Below are 17,959 nucleotides of genomic sequence, written 5' to 3'. Positions count from 1 at the left end.
ACTCCAACAGATTGTCTATTGGCCCTTCATGATTCAGGACGTTACCGAGTATGTTAAAGGGTGCTTGATTTGCTGCCAATTCCGACCAGCCCAACCGTTGAACCGCGCCCCACTGCAAAGCAAAGGCATCTCATTCCCCTGGTCTAATCTCCAGATAGACTGGGTCGGACCGGTGCCGAAATCAGCTCGAGGTAATAAGTACCTCCTGACCGTCACTTGCGCGTTCACGAAGTGGGTGGAATGCTTGCCCGCCCCAAACGAAACCGCAGAGACCACCGCTCTCCTTCTTATGAACCATGTGTTCAGCCGTTGGGGCTTGCCCCTATCCATTGATTCCGACCGAGGTACTCATTTCACCGCAGAGGTCATGAGAGTGTTGTGGGAGATGCTCGGAGTCGAGGCAAAATTCCACATCGCGTATCATCCTCAGTCTTCCGGTCAGGTCGAACGCGCCAACCAAACCATCGTGAGCATGCTTCGCAAGTATGTGAGTCACCATGGCAAAGATTGGGACATCAAACTCCCTCTGGTGCTGATGGCCATTCGGTCCACTCCTCACCGCACCACCGGAGTCACCCCGTTCGAAATGATGACTGGCCGTGAAATGGTTCTTCCCTTACACCTCCTCTACCGACCAGAGGACCTAAGCGTTGCCACTGCGTACACCGCACACCAGTACGTCACCGACTTGCAACGCCACTTGCAGGCCACATTTGCGTGGGCCCAGGAACACCTCGAAAAGAGTGCAAAAGGACAGAAAGCTTACTACGACAGAAAGGCGACACACCGTGAGTACGAAGTAGGCGACAGAGTCCTATACTTCAATTTCACCAAACCGGTAGGAGTAGCCAGAAAATTCTTACCCCGTTGGTCCGGCCCTTTCGAAATCGTCGGTAAACTGTCCCCCGTCGCCTACCGCATCAAAACTTCGAAGCCCAGCCAGGCGCCTTCGTATAGATGGGTCCATAGCAACCAAATAAAGCTTTTTGAGCAGTCCACACTCCATAGGGGGGTGGACAAACAATAAGTTATAGCCTGCCCAACTTAGTTGCATGCCTCTCAATCCATAAGCGTGCATCTATAAGTAACCACCCTCGTTACCACTCAAATCGGAATAACAAACTCCTGTATGTTGCAGAATGGCCCCTCTCTGGATCCTCGGCATCTTCCTAGTCCTGCAGACCACATTGGCCGGTAACATAGTGGAACCAGGTCCGCCGAGTGGCATTGTTCTCCAAGATGCCCCAGGACTGCTCCTCACCAATTGCCGCGTCCATACCCAGCGCGTGTACACCCGCCTCGATCCTTGGGACGTGTACCGTAAGCATTTTAGATCGCCCACACAAACAAACCTCGAAACCGGGCCTGACTCCGAGATTGGGTCCAACATCGAACACGCCAAGCGTACCACAGTTCACATGCTCGAACAGTTACAGAAGTTCATAGTCACTGAGGAGGAACTCAGCGGCAAAACACGCCCTAAACGGTTCCTCGGAGGACTACTTACTGCTGCATCCGCCATTGGCTCTCTGTTCTCAATGGGCCTCTCTGCCGTTAACACCGTTAGCCTAACCGCGGTCAAACGAGAAATGAACATTCTTAAGGAAGAAATGCCAGAAATCCAGGGTAGACTACTAACTCAACAGGAGGAGCTGCAGGGCCTAGGCAAAACCCTGCAGGGAACCATACTAACCGTTAACATGCATTCTACATTAATCAAGAACACAGTACATGCCGTAGACAGGCTAGCGACAATCATGAGAAGCGAAGTCAAGTACGTCCGAGTAATCCGAGACCTAATGCAGGACCTGATGAGAGAAGTAAGTAGCTCTCTCAGCACCCTGAGTGGAGGTAAAATCCCACCATATTTGATACCCCTCAGCATGGTTGACAGCATACTCCGATCTACTACCACGACTAACGTTTACTCATCACAGATTCATCTGGCTTATAGTCTTGGCAGTGCTATCCCCATTTTTGTGAACCCTCAAAACCTAGAAATAGGCTTCATCCTCAATCTCCCCGTTATTGAACGGCAAAACATATACAGAATCAAATCTGTCCTTAATGTAGGTTTCTGGAACAACGACGTACACGTACGTTTGCAGACACCTCCCACCATAGCCTATCACGATGACAACCCCTCTATCTACCTCGTCCCTAACTTAGACATGTGCATCTCTACCAAAGATATCCACTGGGTCTGCCCCAGCAATCCCTTTATCCGAGACACCACAGACCGTCTCTGTGGATTGACAAAAGTCCCCGAGCAGAAGTGTGCAGGCAAATTGTCTATTAAAGATGAAGGAATAGGAACTAGAGTAGAAAGAGCTGGTAATCGGTGGCTAATCAACACTCCCCAAACTGAGATTCTGGTATCATATGATCAACATAACACTGCCACTAGAATGAAGATCCCTAACGAAACCTCTCTCCTAAGTGTCCCACTAGGAGCCACTGTTCACGTGGGTGACATCACCCTCCATCACCTTAGCGCTGACCAGTATGAGACCGAGATAGAAATGCCCGATGCCTTCCCAGGTCACGAACTTGAGATAAACTCCACCCTCCAAGCACAACTACTGCTGGAAGGGACCAAAACCGTGCAATTCGATCTTAAGCCCACTGGCATCGCTACCACTTTCTTGAATAACCGCGCAAACCCTTCGTCCGATCAAGGATCTTTAATAAGCCGAATTGCGCTGGGATTTCTAGCTAGCGGTTGGGTTATCACAGTCTTCATAGCCATCACTCTACACAGGTACATACTGACACTACACCGCAAACTGGACAAAACGATCTACGCACCTGAGAAATTAGATCGTGGCATTGTCCGATTCTCCATCAGGCCTAAGGCCTCCACTAACTTTCTTGAAGAGTAGGCTTGCTAACACGCTAACTAACCCCTCTTTTCCATTTTCCTTTATGGAGTTTTGATTATTTTTGTTTGCTGTGTGAAATATTGTATGTAGAAGGTAGTTAAGTAGCCATAGTGTAATTGTTTTCATGTCCAAGTGCCTATGCTTTCATGCCCAAGTGCCTATGCATCTTATGGACTGTATGAAATGAATTGAACTGTTGAACTGTGTCTGAAAGACTTTTCACAGAAAGGACCCTTGGAACTACCTCATTGTGGATTACTAGGGACCGTGGGTCGCAGACTAAACACCATGTGCCCATAGGGTATCACTCCTTTCAGCGCCTATGGCCAAGGGGGGAATGTTGGTAACTCGCCAGCGCCCCCTATAACGATCCCACAATTTCCTTGCGCGCTCCACCCGGATGTGACGTGAAGTGGAACTGCTTTAACTGTATCGAGAGCGCCTCGATTCGCTCTCTCATGTTCTGACTACTGGAGTGGTCGGACGGACTGTAGGCACGCTCGCCTACAGTGTTGAGACTAACCGCTATTGTCTGAGAACAGCCTGTTCAAATTAGTTTCGGCCGAACTTTTGAACGACCCGCTAAGTTTCAGCGATATAGTGGTTTCGATTCTAAACCTTTGCAAAGTTTAACTACAGTTAAGTAGTTTTCCACGCTAAGAGGCATTTGCGGACAGCTTCGCTCCTCTCAGCCTTTTTCTCGTCGACGCATCACCGGAGGTTTCTCCTGAAGCACTGTGGGCCAGCTAGGCCTTCATCTCCCTGCTTCGTTAGCCGCGGTTGGACGCAACGCGCCGCTAACCTCCTCTCCTCGGACTGCGACCCTCAGCGCGGACATCGGAGAAAGAACTTCCATCGCATTGAGTAGGCACTTGGGCAAATTTTTAATTTGTAGCTTATTCAGATGGTTGTTAGGGTCATGTTTAAGCTTTGAGCTATTTAGCATACCCGCTCAGACACGGAAGGTGTTTGTTTGTTTTTATTGTTTGTTTGTTTGTTTTTATTGTTTTTGTTTGTTTTTATTGTTTGTTTTGGTTCTGTTCTGTTTTTTTTCTTTGAACTTGTTAGACAGGGTATCTTGCATGATATCTTTCCTTAACTCCATTGCTAGCTTCCCTATCTGATTAGCAGCGCAGCGACAAGTTTGTTATTTTAAGCTCCGAGGCTAGACCGCTACAAGGCCTAGTTCTCTCCATCCAACACATATACACACTCTCTCACACTCTTTCTCTCTCTCTCGCGTTGAGTTCTTTGCCTAGATAGTCTGTTGGAAATTGTTGTTAAGTGCAGTGTTTGGATCCAGCTGTAGCGTGGTCAGATTCTCCTTAGCAACTTATTGCTAGCTGGTAGGCTTGTGTTCTCGACTAGGCCTGCAGGCGCCATTTTTCCGACGCCATTTTGATACCTTCCTCATTGAGTTACCTGTGATACGACACCTAGGCACTGACCGCCATTTTGTTTAAGCATTGCCAGAGTGGCTAGCATTAGCATCTGCCCACAGATACCTACACAAAGCACACATTAGCCACAGAGCTAATCCTTTGTTCTATTTAGCTAACATTCCTTTGTTTTAGCTAACATTCCTTTGTTTTAGCTAACGACAAGCTAGGTCACACACACACACACACACACACACGCATCGGCTTGCCCTAGCCTCACACACACGCACACACAAGGGATTCTTTTCTTTTTTTTTTTTCCTTCTATCTCTTTCTCTCTCTCTTTCCCTCAAATTTATAGTCCAGGTGTAATTGTTCCATTGTTTTGTCTTGTTATTACCTTTGCTGACATTGAATGTATTTTGAGTTTATTATTATTAGTGAGTAGTAGACAAATAAAAGCTAATAAAATTGAATTGCATTTTACTTGTTCCTGTTGTTTATTCACAAGGTCAACTATTTAGAACTCCTTTTTCCTTCAGAATTTAGCTTTTGTATACAACTGGGTTTCCCATCTAATACAGAGCTACCATTAATCTTGAGTGTAACCATTCACGGTGAGTATTAAGATTAATAATTTAAGATTTTATGAGACTGATCTTTATTTATAAATTGATTAATTTAATTATCAATTATCACATAATTTATAATTTAATTAATCCCAATTCAACCTACACATGTGTACGTGTTGAGTGAGTGAGGGAGTGAAAGAATGCTGAAAAGCTAAAATAAGTGGAATAAAGAGTTTTTGTGTGACTGTCAACTCTCGCCTACCGTGCTTCTGTGCTCCACCCACATCAGGAATTGCTACAATATGGTTTTAACTTGCATTTGTGGATGCAGTAATAAACTGTTTTCATAGATGATGGTTTTCTGAAGTGTTCCTGAGCCCATACAGTGATTTTCACTACAGACACGTGTCTGATTTTAATGCAGTGCCACCTGAGGGCCTGAAGATCACAGGCATCCAATTTCAGTTTTCAGCCTTGTCTCTTGCATACAGAGATTGCTCCAGATTCTCTGAATCTTTTAATGATATGTACCATTGATGATGTGATCCCCAAATTATTTGCAATTTCACATTGAGGAACGTTATTCTTCGACTGTTGCACTGTTTGCCCACGTAGTCTTTTACAGAGCGGTGAACCCCTCCCCCTCTTTACTTCTGAGAGACTCCACTTCTCTGGGATCATAGACATATAAACATAGACGCCGCATTGAGCTGGGTGGCCCGTTGCTGGGATACGTCAGAGTGTCTGCCATATTGGATGTGGCAAATCTTCCCCGTAAACCAATGCAAGTAAATGGACTGAACTTCATAAAGCCCCTTTCTACAATAATATATAACTCAATACCTTTTATTCACCCATTAAGACACACACGTATATATGTGGGAAACAAACAGGCATCAAAACAACACATATAACTTTTAATGTGATGGTTATAAATAGTCTGCGATCCCTCTCTGATCCTGACTGTCTGACCTGTTCTGTCCAAATCCTCCGTTCTGAAGTGTTCACTGCAGAGCATGGATGACGGAGTAGCAGAAAACCCTTCCCATCACACAGCTGTCTCCCACTGCTTTTTCATGTCTTTATTTTTGGGAAACCTACATAGTATGTGAAAAGTTAGCTAAGCAACTAACAACAGTCAGCGTAGTTACGAAGGAAATACTTCGTTGTTTCGAGACAGGTTTCGCCGAGCAGCTATTATGCGCAAGACTTCATATTAGCCACAAAGTCAGAAAAATCTGTTCATAAAATTACGTTTTAATGACCAAATACAATGAAAAGTATTTTTCCAGTCTCACCTGTGAAAGGTAATCCCATGTGATCTCGTTTGGACAGTAAACCTGTTGGTACAGTTAAACGCAGCACATGAATGAGGCATCTTTATTCTCGGCTACTGTCTAGACGCTATAGACCCCTTCGCAGTAAACGTCATTCATACGTAAACGGAAATTGCGCGCGCAGCCTGGACCCAAAAAAGACTCAGCGATGCCTAGTTGTTGTGTTGTCGGGTGTCAGAATCGTAGCAGTGATGGGGTTAAAATGTTCAGAATTCCAGCAGGATCTCACCCATTCCAAAAAAATCGCCGCCGTCTATGGCTACAAGCCATCAAACATGTAGACTGGGATGAAAGCACCATCAAAAATGCGCGGGTTTGCAGCGCCCACTTCATCACAGGTAAGATCAGGCTATTTATTAAATCTTTCTTTTTTATTCTTTCTAGTCTTCGTTTATTGATGTAGCAAAATACTTTGGTAACGTTTGTCTGATTAGCTGGGTCATAGTTACACAATGTAATGAATATTGTTAGCATGTTAACTTAGCTTTGCATGCAATTTTGTTTGTAGGAGAGGTCTCGCTTGACTCAAGCAGTCCAGATTTTATGCCATCATTATTTGTGTATGCTGAAAATCACAATTTTAAAGCAAGGATGGAAAGGTAAAATTGTGTGCCCTCACTCTAAATGCCAACTTGCGTTGACTGCTCTAGCCTAGCTCCCGCCCCGTTCAGTTTCATTTCTGCTCTCTGCCTCTCGCTTTTTACGCAGCTCTGATTTCTCTTAGCTGCACTCTTTACACTATCATTCCTTTCATGCCATTACCTCCTGCACACTGAAGTCTTGTCAATAAGGTACGAGTATATATCTGGCCATTGTATACCAGGGAACTTACTAACATCGTCCGTCCACTCTTTAATTAAATACGGATCCGGTAGGCGATGTCCACTTGTTAGAGTTAACTTATTTATGTAGCATTCTCGATCTTGTAACGACAATTGTTTTGCATAATCTGACAGCTCATAATGCCGGTCTATGGGCAGCGCCATTGTTTCTGGGTCCAGGCTGCGCGCGCATCCTGGCAACGGTCGGTTTGTTTACAAACATGCGAAGGGGTCTATACCAGAGACGGTTGAAGAATCTCCACTTTGCCACATCCAATATGGCGGCGAGGATGACGTATGATTCTACGCAGAGGGCGGCGTCTATGTTTATATGTCTATGTCTGGGATGCTCTTTTTTTATACCCAATCATGTTACTGACCTGTTGCCAATTAACCTAATTAGTTTTTTGGTTTTTTTTAGCATTACACAACTTTTTCAGTCTTTTGTTGCCCCTGTCCCATCTTTTCTGAAACGTGTTGCTGACATCAAATTCAAAATGAGCAGATGTTTTTCAAAAAACAATAAAATTTCTGTTTCAACATTTGATATGTTGTCTTTGTACTATTTTCAATGAAATATAGGGTTTCCATGATTTGCAAATCTTCCCATTCCATTTCTATTTATGTTTTACACAGCATCCCAACTTTTTTGGAATTGGGGTTGTAAAGCAACTTGGTGACTTGGGGTCATGGGATCAAGTTGTGAGGGCAAGCTGACAAGGACAGGTTAAAAAAAAAAAGTAATGAAACATCACACTTATGTTGTGACCAATTCAACCAATTGTGCAGGTGACTGCTGCATTCTGAAGACAGCTGCTCAGACAAACACAGCGAGGTTGAAGGCTGCGTGCAGTGGAATCCACCATGGTAACCATTACAGATTACTGTTATGCTCACTGAGTTCCTCTGAAATTAGCAGCCATTGTTGCTCATGTGCATGATCTGCTTTCCAGCGTACAAGGCCAGAGTGTTGAGTGTCAGTCTGAGCCAGTATGACAGATATGAGCTGGAGATTCTGAAGGTCATAAAAGAAGGTGTGCAATTTGTTTTTTCCCTTAAGCCTGAAGACTTCAAGATACTGTTTGTAACACTGTGTCGCATTCTGTCTGTTACCTTAAATGGTGTGTGTGTGCGCGCACAGGCTCTGAGGTTGGTCTCAAAGAAAAGGACACTCGAGTGTTTCTCTCTCACGCTGGCTGTAGGGTGGGGCTTAATCTACTTAAAGGACAGGACTACCTCATCATCGGGCCATCCTCTGACGTTTGGCAAGCAGGCAGTGACAAGAATGGGTAACACGAAACACAACCCTCTGTATCTTCATAAAAACAAAGATATACACAGGACTGGGTCTGGTGCTCTCAGCGGAAGCTGTTCACAGCACTCAGCACCTCCTTGTACCTTACTGAGACAGAAAACAGATCTGACAATGTCCTGTATGCGTTAACCCAGCATTACAAATACTGGGGGGAACTGAGGAGTCAATAACAAAAAGATGACACAAAATGGTGTTAGGAAGGTGCAGAAGGGAAAAACAGTCTTTAACATGGTCTTTAGGTGGGGTTTTCATGTGAGTTTGGGACAAGATTTGGGCATAAGTGTTAGTTTGCTTAATATATAGCTTTCATGAATCTAATGTATAGAGTTGGCAACTATAATCTGAGTAGACAAGTGTATGGGGTCTTCTACCTAATATTATACACTCACATTCAGCGATATGTCTTTCAGAAACCTTCCCATCTCTGTGCTACTACATTCTTTCTTGTAAACTCCTCGAAGGCTACGTTCACACTGCAGGCTGAAGTGACTCAAATCCGATCTTTTCGCCCATATGTGACCTGTATCCGATCTTTTATTGACAATATGAACGACACAGATCCGATTTTTTCAAATCCGACCCAGGCCGTTTGGATATGTGGTCCTAATTCCGATTCCTATCCGATCTTTTCATATGCGACTCCAGTCTGAACCGCCAGGTCGCATTCATCCGACTTACACGCCATCAACAAGCCACAAACGTCACTATTCTGCGCTGAAGTAGGCGGCGGGTCTCTCAAAAAAAGTTACAACAACATGGCGCATAATCACGGGCGCAGATAGAGGGGGGGACGGGTGGGATTCGTCCCACCCAGATTTAAATTCACCTCGCTCGGTCCCCCCCACTTATAGGAAGGAAAAAACGTCTATGCTGTCATTCTTTGCATAAGGCAAACCTCACGGAAAAATCAAAAGACTAATTACCATTCGGTTTATTGAGGTGCACAGCAGTGTATACATAGTTGCAACAACTCGCATAAAACAAAAGAAAGACTGATATTCGGTTGGTTGAGCTGCGCAGACTGCACAGGTTGCGAGCTCGAGCTTGGTTGCTATGGTAACCCACAACAAGTTTGACAGGCATATCGGGGTTGGTTTGCTGGCAGCTTTGTCCCCCCCCCAGTTTTTTGTCCCCCCCAGTTCAAAAAACGTATCTGCGCCCCTGCGCATGACATCAATGTGAGGGACGCTTCGGGCTGTGAAGGTTCTGAATCTTCTCAATGGAAGGACGCAGAGGTTAGGGAGCTGATTTCCATTTGGGGGGATACAGCTATTCAAGCTAGATTGGATGGGTCATGCTGCAACCGGGCGGTTTTACTTCCGTAAACACTGGCCGTGCTCACTGCGTGTGACGTCGTCGTATCCTGCAATGCGCATGCAGAACACTTTTAGATCGCTTTTCATTCATACTGAGGATCACATACAAGTCGCATATATTTGTTAATGTGAACGACCTCACAAAAAAATCGGATTTCACAAAAAAATCGGAATTGAGCATTAAGCCTTGCAGTGTGAACGTAGCGAAAGTCAGCACTTTCCAAACACACTTTCTGGCTGCTCGGATTGCTCTTGTGGGTATTTGTGCAATCAGATGTCCAGCAGAGGGGGCACTTTGGCTACAATGCATCTATAAAGTCCATACAGGATTGCTCTTTTTGTTGTTGTTGTTGTTTGTGTCTTTTTTTAACAACAAAGATGAAACACTGTCCTTTCTGACTTTCACATCTTAAATAGGTGATCCTGCTGATTTACCCCCCCCACACACACACCAAAAAAACAAAAAAACATGCATACAAATTAGGGATGGCGAAAACTAAAAAAAATCTTGACCGACCACCGAGCCTCATTAGCTGGTTAAAGTCGGTTAACCTATGAGTTAAAATTCTAGAACTGGAATTATTAGAATCTATTCTAAATCTAACCGTGAGCATCCGCACCTTCAGTCCCAGTCGCTGCCCTCCACTCACATTACCTTTTCTACAGCGCGAAACATTTAGTCAAACGCGGCACTGATGTCGAGGGGTTTGTATTGGAGCGGTGGACAAATGGCTCCAGCTTAGAGACATCGTGAGAAGCGTGAAATCCCCCCTCGACCCCTCCTCCTTGTCCTTCTCCACCCGGGTCTGTCTGCGGCCATGTCAGCAAGGGGCACGCACTTTTGTTAAGTTGCAACTTGGCATTAAAAATATCAGTGTGAACATGTTCTCAATAAATTGCCGTCATTTTCTAAGCGGCAAGCTTTAGCTCAGTCACTACAGGTGCTTGCATTGAGTAGCCTATTGAAAACAATCCTATCATACACTTGTCCCATCTTAACTTTTCATTGAAGATAGGATGTTTTAGCGATACGGCCCCTGGTGTTTACAGTTAACTGCAGCAGGCTGTGTGTTGATATTGCATACTGCTACGGACTAGGCACTTTTCTTCGAAGTGAGCCACAGAGACCTCATATTGCAATTGTTTTCCAGCTGCTGATATTATGGTTACATGGCTGCTAATTGTGCACAGCCATTGGGAATGGGATAGCTGGAGCTTAGCCGCTAAGCTAATATAGCAACTGTCTGATGCTAAGTAACATCAGTGAGTAACCAGGTTTTAGTTCAGATCTTGTGTATTATTAGGGCCCGAGCCCTATAGGGCGAAGGCCCTATTGATCTTGTTCGGTTTTTTATTATTATTATTATTATTATTAGGGCCCGAGCCCTATAGGGCGAAGGCCCTATTGATCTTGTTCGGTTTTTTATTATTATTATTATTATTATTATTATTATTATTCTTATTATTATTATTCCTTAGTCGCGGTCGCTGTTCGGCCTTTTTTGGGGCACTTCCTGTGGACGAAAACGCGCATATTTTGGATCATTTTATCGGCATCCCCTACGCTACTCAGATCCAAAACCCCAGATCTGGGCGGGGCTCTGGGCCTCTATAGCGCCCCCTAACGCCTTGAAAATTTTGCCTTTTTTCGAAGGCTCCTGGTTGCCATATAGTTTGTCGTAGAGGAACGAAATTTGGTTCACATATGTATCTTACTGAGACGAACAAAAACCGTTCTATGAATGCATAGCCACGCCCAACAGGAAGTGAGGTAATTTTACTTTTGTGCGAAATGCATGGCCACGAAGACGGCGCAACTCCTCCTAGACCGTTCATGGGAATGTCACCAAAATTGATACACATCATCTACAGACATGGCTGACAAAAGTTACTAAATACGTTTCACGTAGGATAAAACGTTCAGAAGTTATACGTCAATCAATTTTCACTTCAAAATTTTACATGCTAAAAAATTCATAACAAATCTTCTAATTGCTCAAAACTGCTCATACTTCACACGCAAATAACTCATTGGGCTTCTGACATGTTACCCAATTTCTGTGATATTTCGCCACTGGGGGCGCTATTTTTGGGCAAAAATTCCAATCTTTCCTCAAATTTGGTCAAACTTCACGGCCACCCTCTTACTACCTCCCATGTCATGTACACCGCATTTTGGGAATTTTCGTCCATGGGGGGCGCTGTTTTTGGCCGACGCAATTGCTCCAAAACGGGTTTTTGGTAAATAATTCCATAATGCTTTTCCTTCACACCACTACCTTGTGATAGTGCGTTCCTGTTGTGGACACTTATTTTTCCAACTCATAATCGCTCATGTACAGCATAGCGCCACCTTCTGACATGGGAAAAACCAAAAAATTTATTCTTCAAAAATCTATATCTCATCTTCTATTTACTCAATTGTCATCAAACTTCATACGCAAACTCTTCATAGCTCACCTGACATGTCCGCCAAATTTTGTGCACTTTCGCCCCTGGGGGTGCTGGTTATGGCGGAAATGATATTGCAGCTTCTGATTTGTCAAACTTGGCAAGCAAACTCTTTTCAAGACCCTTGTTGGGGCGCTTGCCATGGTCGACAACGCACGAAATTTGGCTCCTTTTTCTTAGACTGCCACCGCTACTGAGAACCAAAAGCCCAGATCCAGCCGGGCCTCAGGGCCTCTATAGCGCCCCCTAACTCGTTGTGATTTTGGCCTCCCGCTTTAAGGTGCCTGGTTGCCATGTAGTTTGTAGGAGTGGCGTGCCATTTGGTACGCATATGTATCTCACTAAGCCGGACAAAAATGTAATGCCAATGCATTAGCCACGCCCAACAGGAAGTGAGGTAATTTCACTTTTGTGCGAAATGCATGGCCACGAAGACGGCGCAACTCCTCCTAGACTGTTCATAGGAATGTCACCAAAATTGATACACATCTTCTACAGACATGGCTGACAAAAGTTACTAAATAAGTTTCACGTAGCTTGAACCGCTCAGAAGTTATACGTCAATCAATTTTTAATGCAAAATTTTACATGCTTAAAAATTCATAACAAATCTTCTAATTGCTCAAAACTGCTCATACTTCACACGCAAATCCCTCATTGGGCTTCTGACATGTTCCCCATTTTCTGTGATATTTCGCCACTGGGGGCGCTATTTTTGGGCAAACAATCCAATCTTTCCTCAAATTTGGTCAAACTTCACGGCCACCCTCTTACTACCTCCCATGTCATGTATACCACATTTTGGGAATTTTCGTCCATGGGGGGCGCTGTTTTTGGCCGACGCAATTTCTCCAAAACGGGTTTTTGGTAAATAATTCCATAATGCTTTTCCTTCACACCACTACCTTGTGATAGTGCGTTGCTGTTGTAGACACTTATTTCTCCAACTCATAATCGCTCATGTACAGCATAGCGCCACCTTCTGACATGGGAAAAACCAAAAAATTTATTCTTCAAAAATCTATCTCTCATCTTCTATTTACTCAATTGTCATCAAACTTCATACGCAAACTCTTCATAGCTCTCCTGACATATCCGCCAAATTTTGTGCACTTTCACCCCTGGGGGTGCTGGTTATGGCACAAATGATATTGCAGCTTCTGATTGGTCAAACTTGGCAAGCAGACTCTTTACGGTATTTCGCGGGGACGCATGCCCCCGCCCCCACTGGCCGCTGGCGCGAGGGCCCGTCAAGGCCGCTTGCGGCTTTAATTATTATTATTCTTATTATTATTATTATTATTATTATTATTCCTTAGTCGCGGTCGCTGTTCGGCCTTTTTTGGGGCACTTCCTGTGGACGAAAACGCGCATATTTTGGATCATTTTATCGGCATCCCCTACGCTACTCAGATCCAAAACCCCAGATCTGGGCGGGGCTCTGGGCCTCTATAGCGCCCCCTAACGCCTTGAAAATTTTGCCTTTTTTCGAAGGCTCCTGGTTGCCATATAGTTTGTCGTAGAGGAACGAAATTTGGTTCACATATGTATCTTACTGAGACGAACAAAAAAAGTTCTATGAATGCATAGCCACGCCCAACAGGAAGTGAGGTAATTTTACTTTTGTGCGAAATGCATGGCCACGAAGACGGCGCAACTCCTCCTAGACCGTTCATGGGAATGTCACCAAAATTGATACACATCATCTACAGACATGGCTGACAAAAGTTACTAAATACGTTTCACGTAGGATAAAACGTTCAGAAGTTATACGTCAATCAATTTTCACTTCAAAATTTTACATGCTAAAAAATTCATAACAAATCTTCTAATTGCTCAAAACTGCTCATACTTCACACGCAAATCACTCATTGGGCTTCTGACATGTTACCCAATCTGTGGACGAAAACGCGCATATTTTGGATCATTTTATCGGCATCCCCTACGCTACTCAGATCCAAAACCCCAGATCTGGGCGGGGCTCTGGGCCTCTATAGCGCCCCCTAACGCCTTGAAAATTTTGCCTTTTTTCGAAGGCTCCTGGTTGCCATATAGTTTGTCGTAGAGGAACGAAATTTGGTTCACATATGTATCTTACTGAGACGAACAAAAAAAGTTCTATGAATGCATAGCCACGCCCAACAGGAAGTGAGGTAATTTTACTTTTGTGCGAAATGCATGGCCACGAAGACGGCGCAACTCCTCCTAGACCGTTCATGGGAATGTCACCAAAATTGATACACATCATCTACAGACATGGCTGACAAAAGTTACTAAATACGTTTCACGTAGGATAAAACGTTCAGAAGTTATACGTCAATCAATTTTCACTTCAAAATTTTACATGCTAAAAAATTCATAACAAATCTTCTAATTGCTCAAAACTGCTCATACTTCACACGCAAATCACTCATTGGGCTTCTGACATGTTACCCAATTTCTGTGATATTTCGCCACTGGGGGCGCTATTTTTGGGCAAAAATTCCAATCTTTCCTCAAATTTGGTCAAACTTCACGGCCACCCTCTTACTACCTCCCATGTCATGTATACCGCATTTTGGGAATTTTCGTCCATGGGGGGCGCTGTTTTTGGCCGACGCAATTGCTCCAAAACGGGTTTTTGGTAAATAATTCCATAATGCTTTTCCTTCACACCACTACCTTGTGATAGTGCGTTCCTGTTGTGGACACTTATTTTTCCAACTCATAATCGCTCATGTACAGCATAGCGCCACCTTCTGACATGGGAAAAACCAAAAAATTTATTTTTCAAAAATCTATATCTCATCTTCTATTTACTCAATTGTCATCAAACTTCATACGCAAACTCTTCATAGCTCACCTGACATGTCCGCCAAATTTTGTGCACTTTCGCCCCTGGGGGTGCTGGTTATGGCGGAAATGATATTGCAGCTTCTGATTTGTCAAACTTGGCAAGCAAACTCTTTTCAAGACCCTTATTGGGGCGCTTGCCATGGTCGACAACGCACGAAATTTGGCTCCTTTTTCTTAGACTGCCACCGCTACTGAGAACCAAAAGCCCAGGTCCAGCCGGGCCTCAGGGCCTCTATAGCGCCCCCTACCTCGTTGTGATTTTGGCCTCCCGCTTTAAGGTGCCTGGTTGCCATGTAGTTTGTAGGAGTGGCATGCCATTTGGTACGCATATGTATCTCACTAAGCCGGACAAAAATGTAATGCCAATGCATTAGCCACGCCCAACAGGAAGTGAGGTAATTTCACTTTTGTGCGAAATGCATGGCCACGAAGACGGCGCAACTCCTCCTAGACTGTTCATAGGAATGTCACCAAAATTGATACACATCTTCTACAGACATGGCTGACAAAAGTTACTAAATAAGTTTCACGTAGCTTAAACCGCTCAGAAGTTATACGTCAATCAATTTTTAATGCAAAATTTTACATGCTTAAAAATTCATAACAAATCTTCTAATTGCTCAAAACTGCTCATACTTCACACGCAAATCCCTCATTGGGCTTCTGACATGTTCCCCATTTTCTGTGATATTTCGCCACTGGGGGCGCTATTTTTGGGCAAACAATCCAATCTTTCCTCAAATTTGGTCAAACTTCACGGCCACCCTCTTACTACCGCCCATGTCATGTATACCACATTTTGGGAATTTTCGTCCATGGGGGGCGCTGTTTTTGGCCGACGCAATTTCTCCAAAACGGGTTTTTGGTAAATAACTCCATAATGCTTTTCCTTCACACCACTACCTTGTGATAGTGCGTTGCTGTTGTAGACACTTATTTCTCCAACTCATAATCGCTCATGTACAGCATAGCGCCACCTTCTGACATGGGAAAAACCAAAAAATTTATTCTTCAAAAATCTATCTCTCATCTTCTATTTACTCAATTGTCATCAAACTTCATACGCAAACTCTTCATAGCTCTCCTGACATATCCGCCAAATTTTGTGCACTTTCACCCCTGGGGGTGCTGGTTATGGCACAAATGATATTGCAGCTTCTGATTGGTCAAACTTGGCAAGCAGACTCTTTACGGTATTTCGCGGGGACGCATGCCCCCGCCCCCCCTGGCCGCTGGCGCGAGGGCCCGTCAAGGCCGCTTGCGGCTTTAATTATTATTATTATTATTATTATTATGTTGACATTAATATTCACCAGACTAATCAATCATCGACTTCATTCATGCGCTGTGTTCTTGTTTCTTTGATAGTCAAGAATTTCCTTGATGTTACGTACCTGGTTAACATCGTAGTAAAATGTAATCCAACACTGAGACTTTTCTTTCGCCGAGTGGCAGCTGTCTTCAACTGGGACGGGAGGGCGGGACATGACTGAATGAGTGTTTCTGATTTGTCAGCTGTCGTCCTTACACCGCATGGCATGCCCCAAGCGTTTACAACACAGAATTCCAGGTTCTCCGCTCCAAAATCGGCAGCTTCAATACGATTGATTTTTTTTTAACCGACAACCAAAAAAAAAATTAACCGGTTGACGTTGATTCGGTCAACCATCGGTCAAACGGTCATCGGTTAACATCCCTAATACAAATCCATTTGAAATGTATGTTAATCAGTCGTGCTTTCTAAATTTTGTGGTATTTAGCTGAATTGCTGAATTGAAAAGCTGTATGCTTTCTGAATTTTGTGGTATTTAGCACACATTTGGCTGAAGCTCATTTCTCTCTCTTACCTCCAGCTACACATACATTCTGGGGAAGGGTACGTGGGTGGAGCGCTGGCCGTCATCAGCTGAGTGTAACGCTGCAGCACGAGACCAATGCACAGAGCTGGAGAAGTTTACATCAGAATTGAGGGACAAGGGCTGCCAGACCTGAGAACACCCCCCCACACACACACTTATCTGTATTCACTCCCTTCACATATGCACACAATCACAAATATGCTGTATATCATAAAGCACTGGTGCAATTTTTAAGTGTCTATTTTTTCCATCCAAATCCTGTATCATAGTCAAACGTTTCCAATACACAAGGCTCACACATCTAAATAAAGCTTTACATGAACAGTGATCTTTATCTGCCTGTTCTTTCTGACTTGAAATCAAAGCCACTCTCCTGTGTCACTCTCTATTCTGCTCTTTAAACACGTTAAAGATTAGTGAGGGTGCGCTGTGTACTCATGGACAGTGTGTTGACATTAGCCAGGTCCATTGAGAACACAACCCAGACTCTGTGTCTTCCCTTGATCTATTTGTGATGAACAGCCATCTTGGATCCGCTGCCTGACTTGTCTCGGGTCAAGAGAAGGAATGTTTCTAACACAGGAACTTTTTTAGTAAGGCATCGCATTTCCACAAGAGCTGATTTGAAACTTTGAGTCCCACAATCCAGCTAGAATTATTTAATCTCCGATGTCACTACAATCGAGCAGGCTATTAATATTTAGCTTGTGAACTGTTTGCCATCTTTAATGATTAAAAAAAAGAGAGAGAAGAAGAAGATCCGGCAGAGACAATGGTCATGTGATCTTGATCTATAATGTTGAATGCATGACACACAAGCATTTAGAATGAAAACAGGTTTAAAAATAATGTCAAAGCAAAACACCTAAGCTAAATCCACCCAAAATGACTATAATTTGTAATGAAATTGAGTTTGTTTTTTGACTGTAGTGTGTCAAAGGTCAAATGGAATGCTTCGGAATAACAACTTTGTAACTTTCCCCACAGCATTACACCACCTCCGCCAGGCTGGACTGTTGACACAAGGCAGGGTCGGTCCATGGATTCAAGGAATATAATCAACGGTGGGATGGTGTGATGATATAGAGTTACTCCTAGCACAATGTTGATTTCTATCTAACAGCATGTCCTGAAGTGTTTTATTCCTCTTGTATGACATGAATCTGTGAACAAATAACAAGTACCATGTCAT

At 43.9% G+C, this 17,959-nt stretch overlaps 1 protein-coding gene across 1 annotated transcript in view; it reads left to right on the top strand.

Moving 5' to 3' along the window:
• LOC132874802 (complement C3-like) overlaps positions 1-17,072 on the top strand; it is a 73,383-nt gene extending 56,311 nt beyond the window's left edge. Inside the window, exons 41-44 of the mRNA XM_060911208.1 lie at positions 7,781-7,858; positions 7,945-8,025; positions 8,133-8,280; positions 16,762-17,072. Coding sequence (XP_060767191.1) covers positions 7,781-7,858; positions 7,945-8,025; positions 8,133-8,280; positions 16,762-16,900 — 446 coding nt within the window. The 3' untranslated portion in view covers positions 16,901-17,072. The remainder of the gene's footprint in view (positions 1-7,780; positions 7,859-7,944; positions 8,026-8,132; positions 8,281-16,761) is intronic.
• Positions 17,073-17,959: the final 887 nt, after the last annotated feature.

The sequence above is a fragment of the Neoarius graeffei genome, chromosome 27 (genome assembly GCF_027579695.1).
Source record: "Neoarius graeffei isolate fNeoGra1 chromosome 27, fNeoGra1.pri, whole genome shotgun sequence".
Taxonomy (NCBI): Eukaryota; Metazoa; Chordata; class Actinopteri; order Siluriformes; family Ariidae; genus Neoarius; species Neoarius graeffei.
The sequence above is the reverse complement of the archived record's forward strand: the minus strand, read 5'-3'. Positions and strand labels throughout refer to the sequence as shown.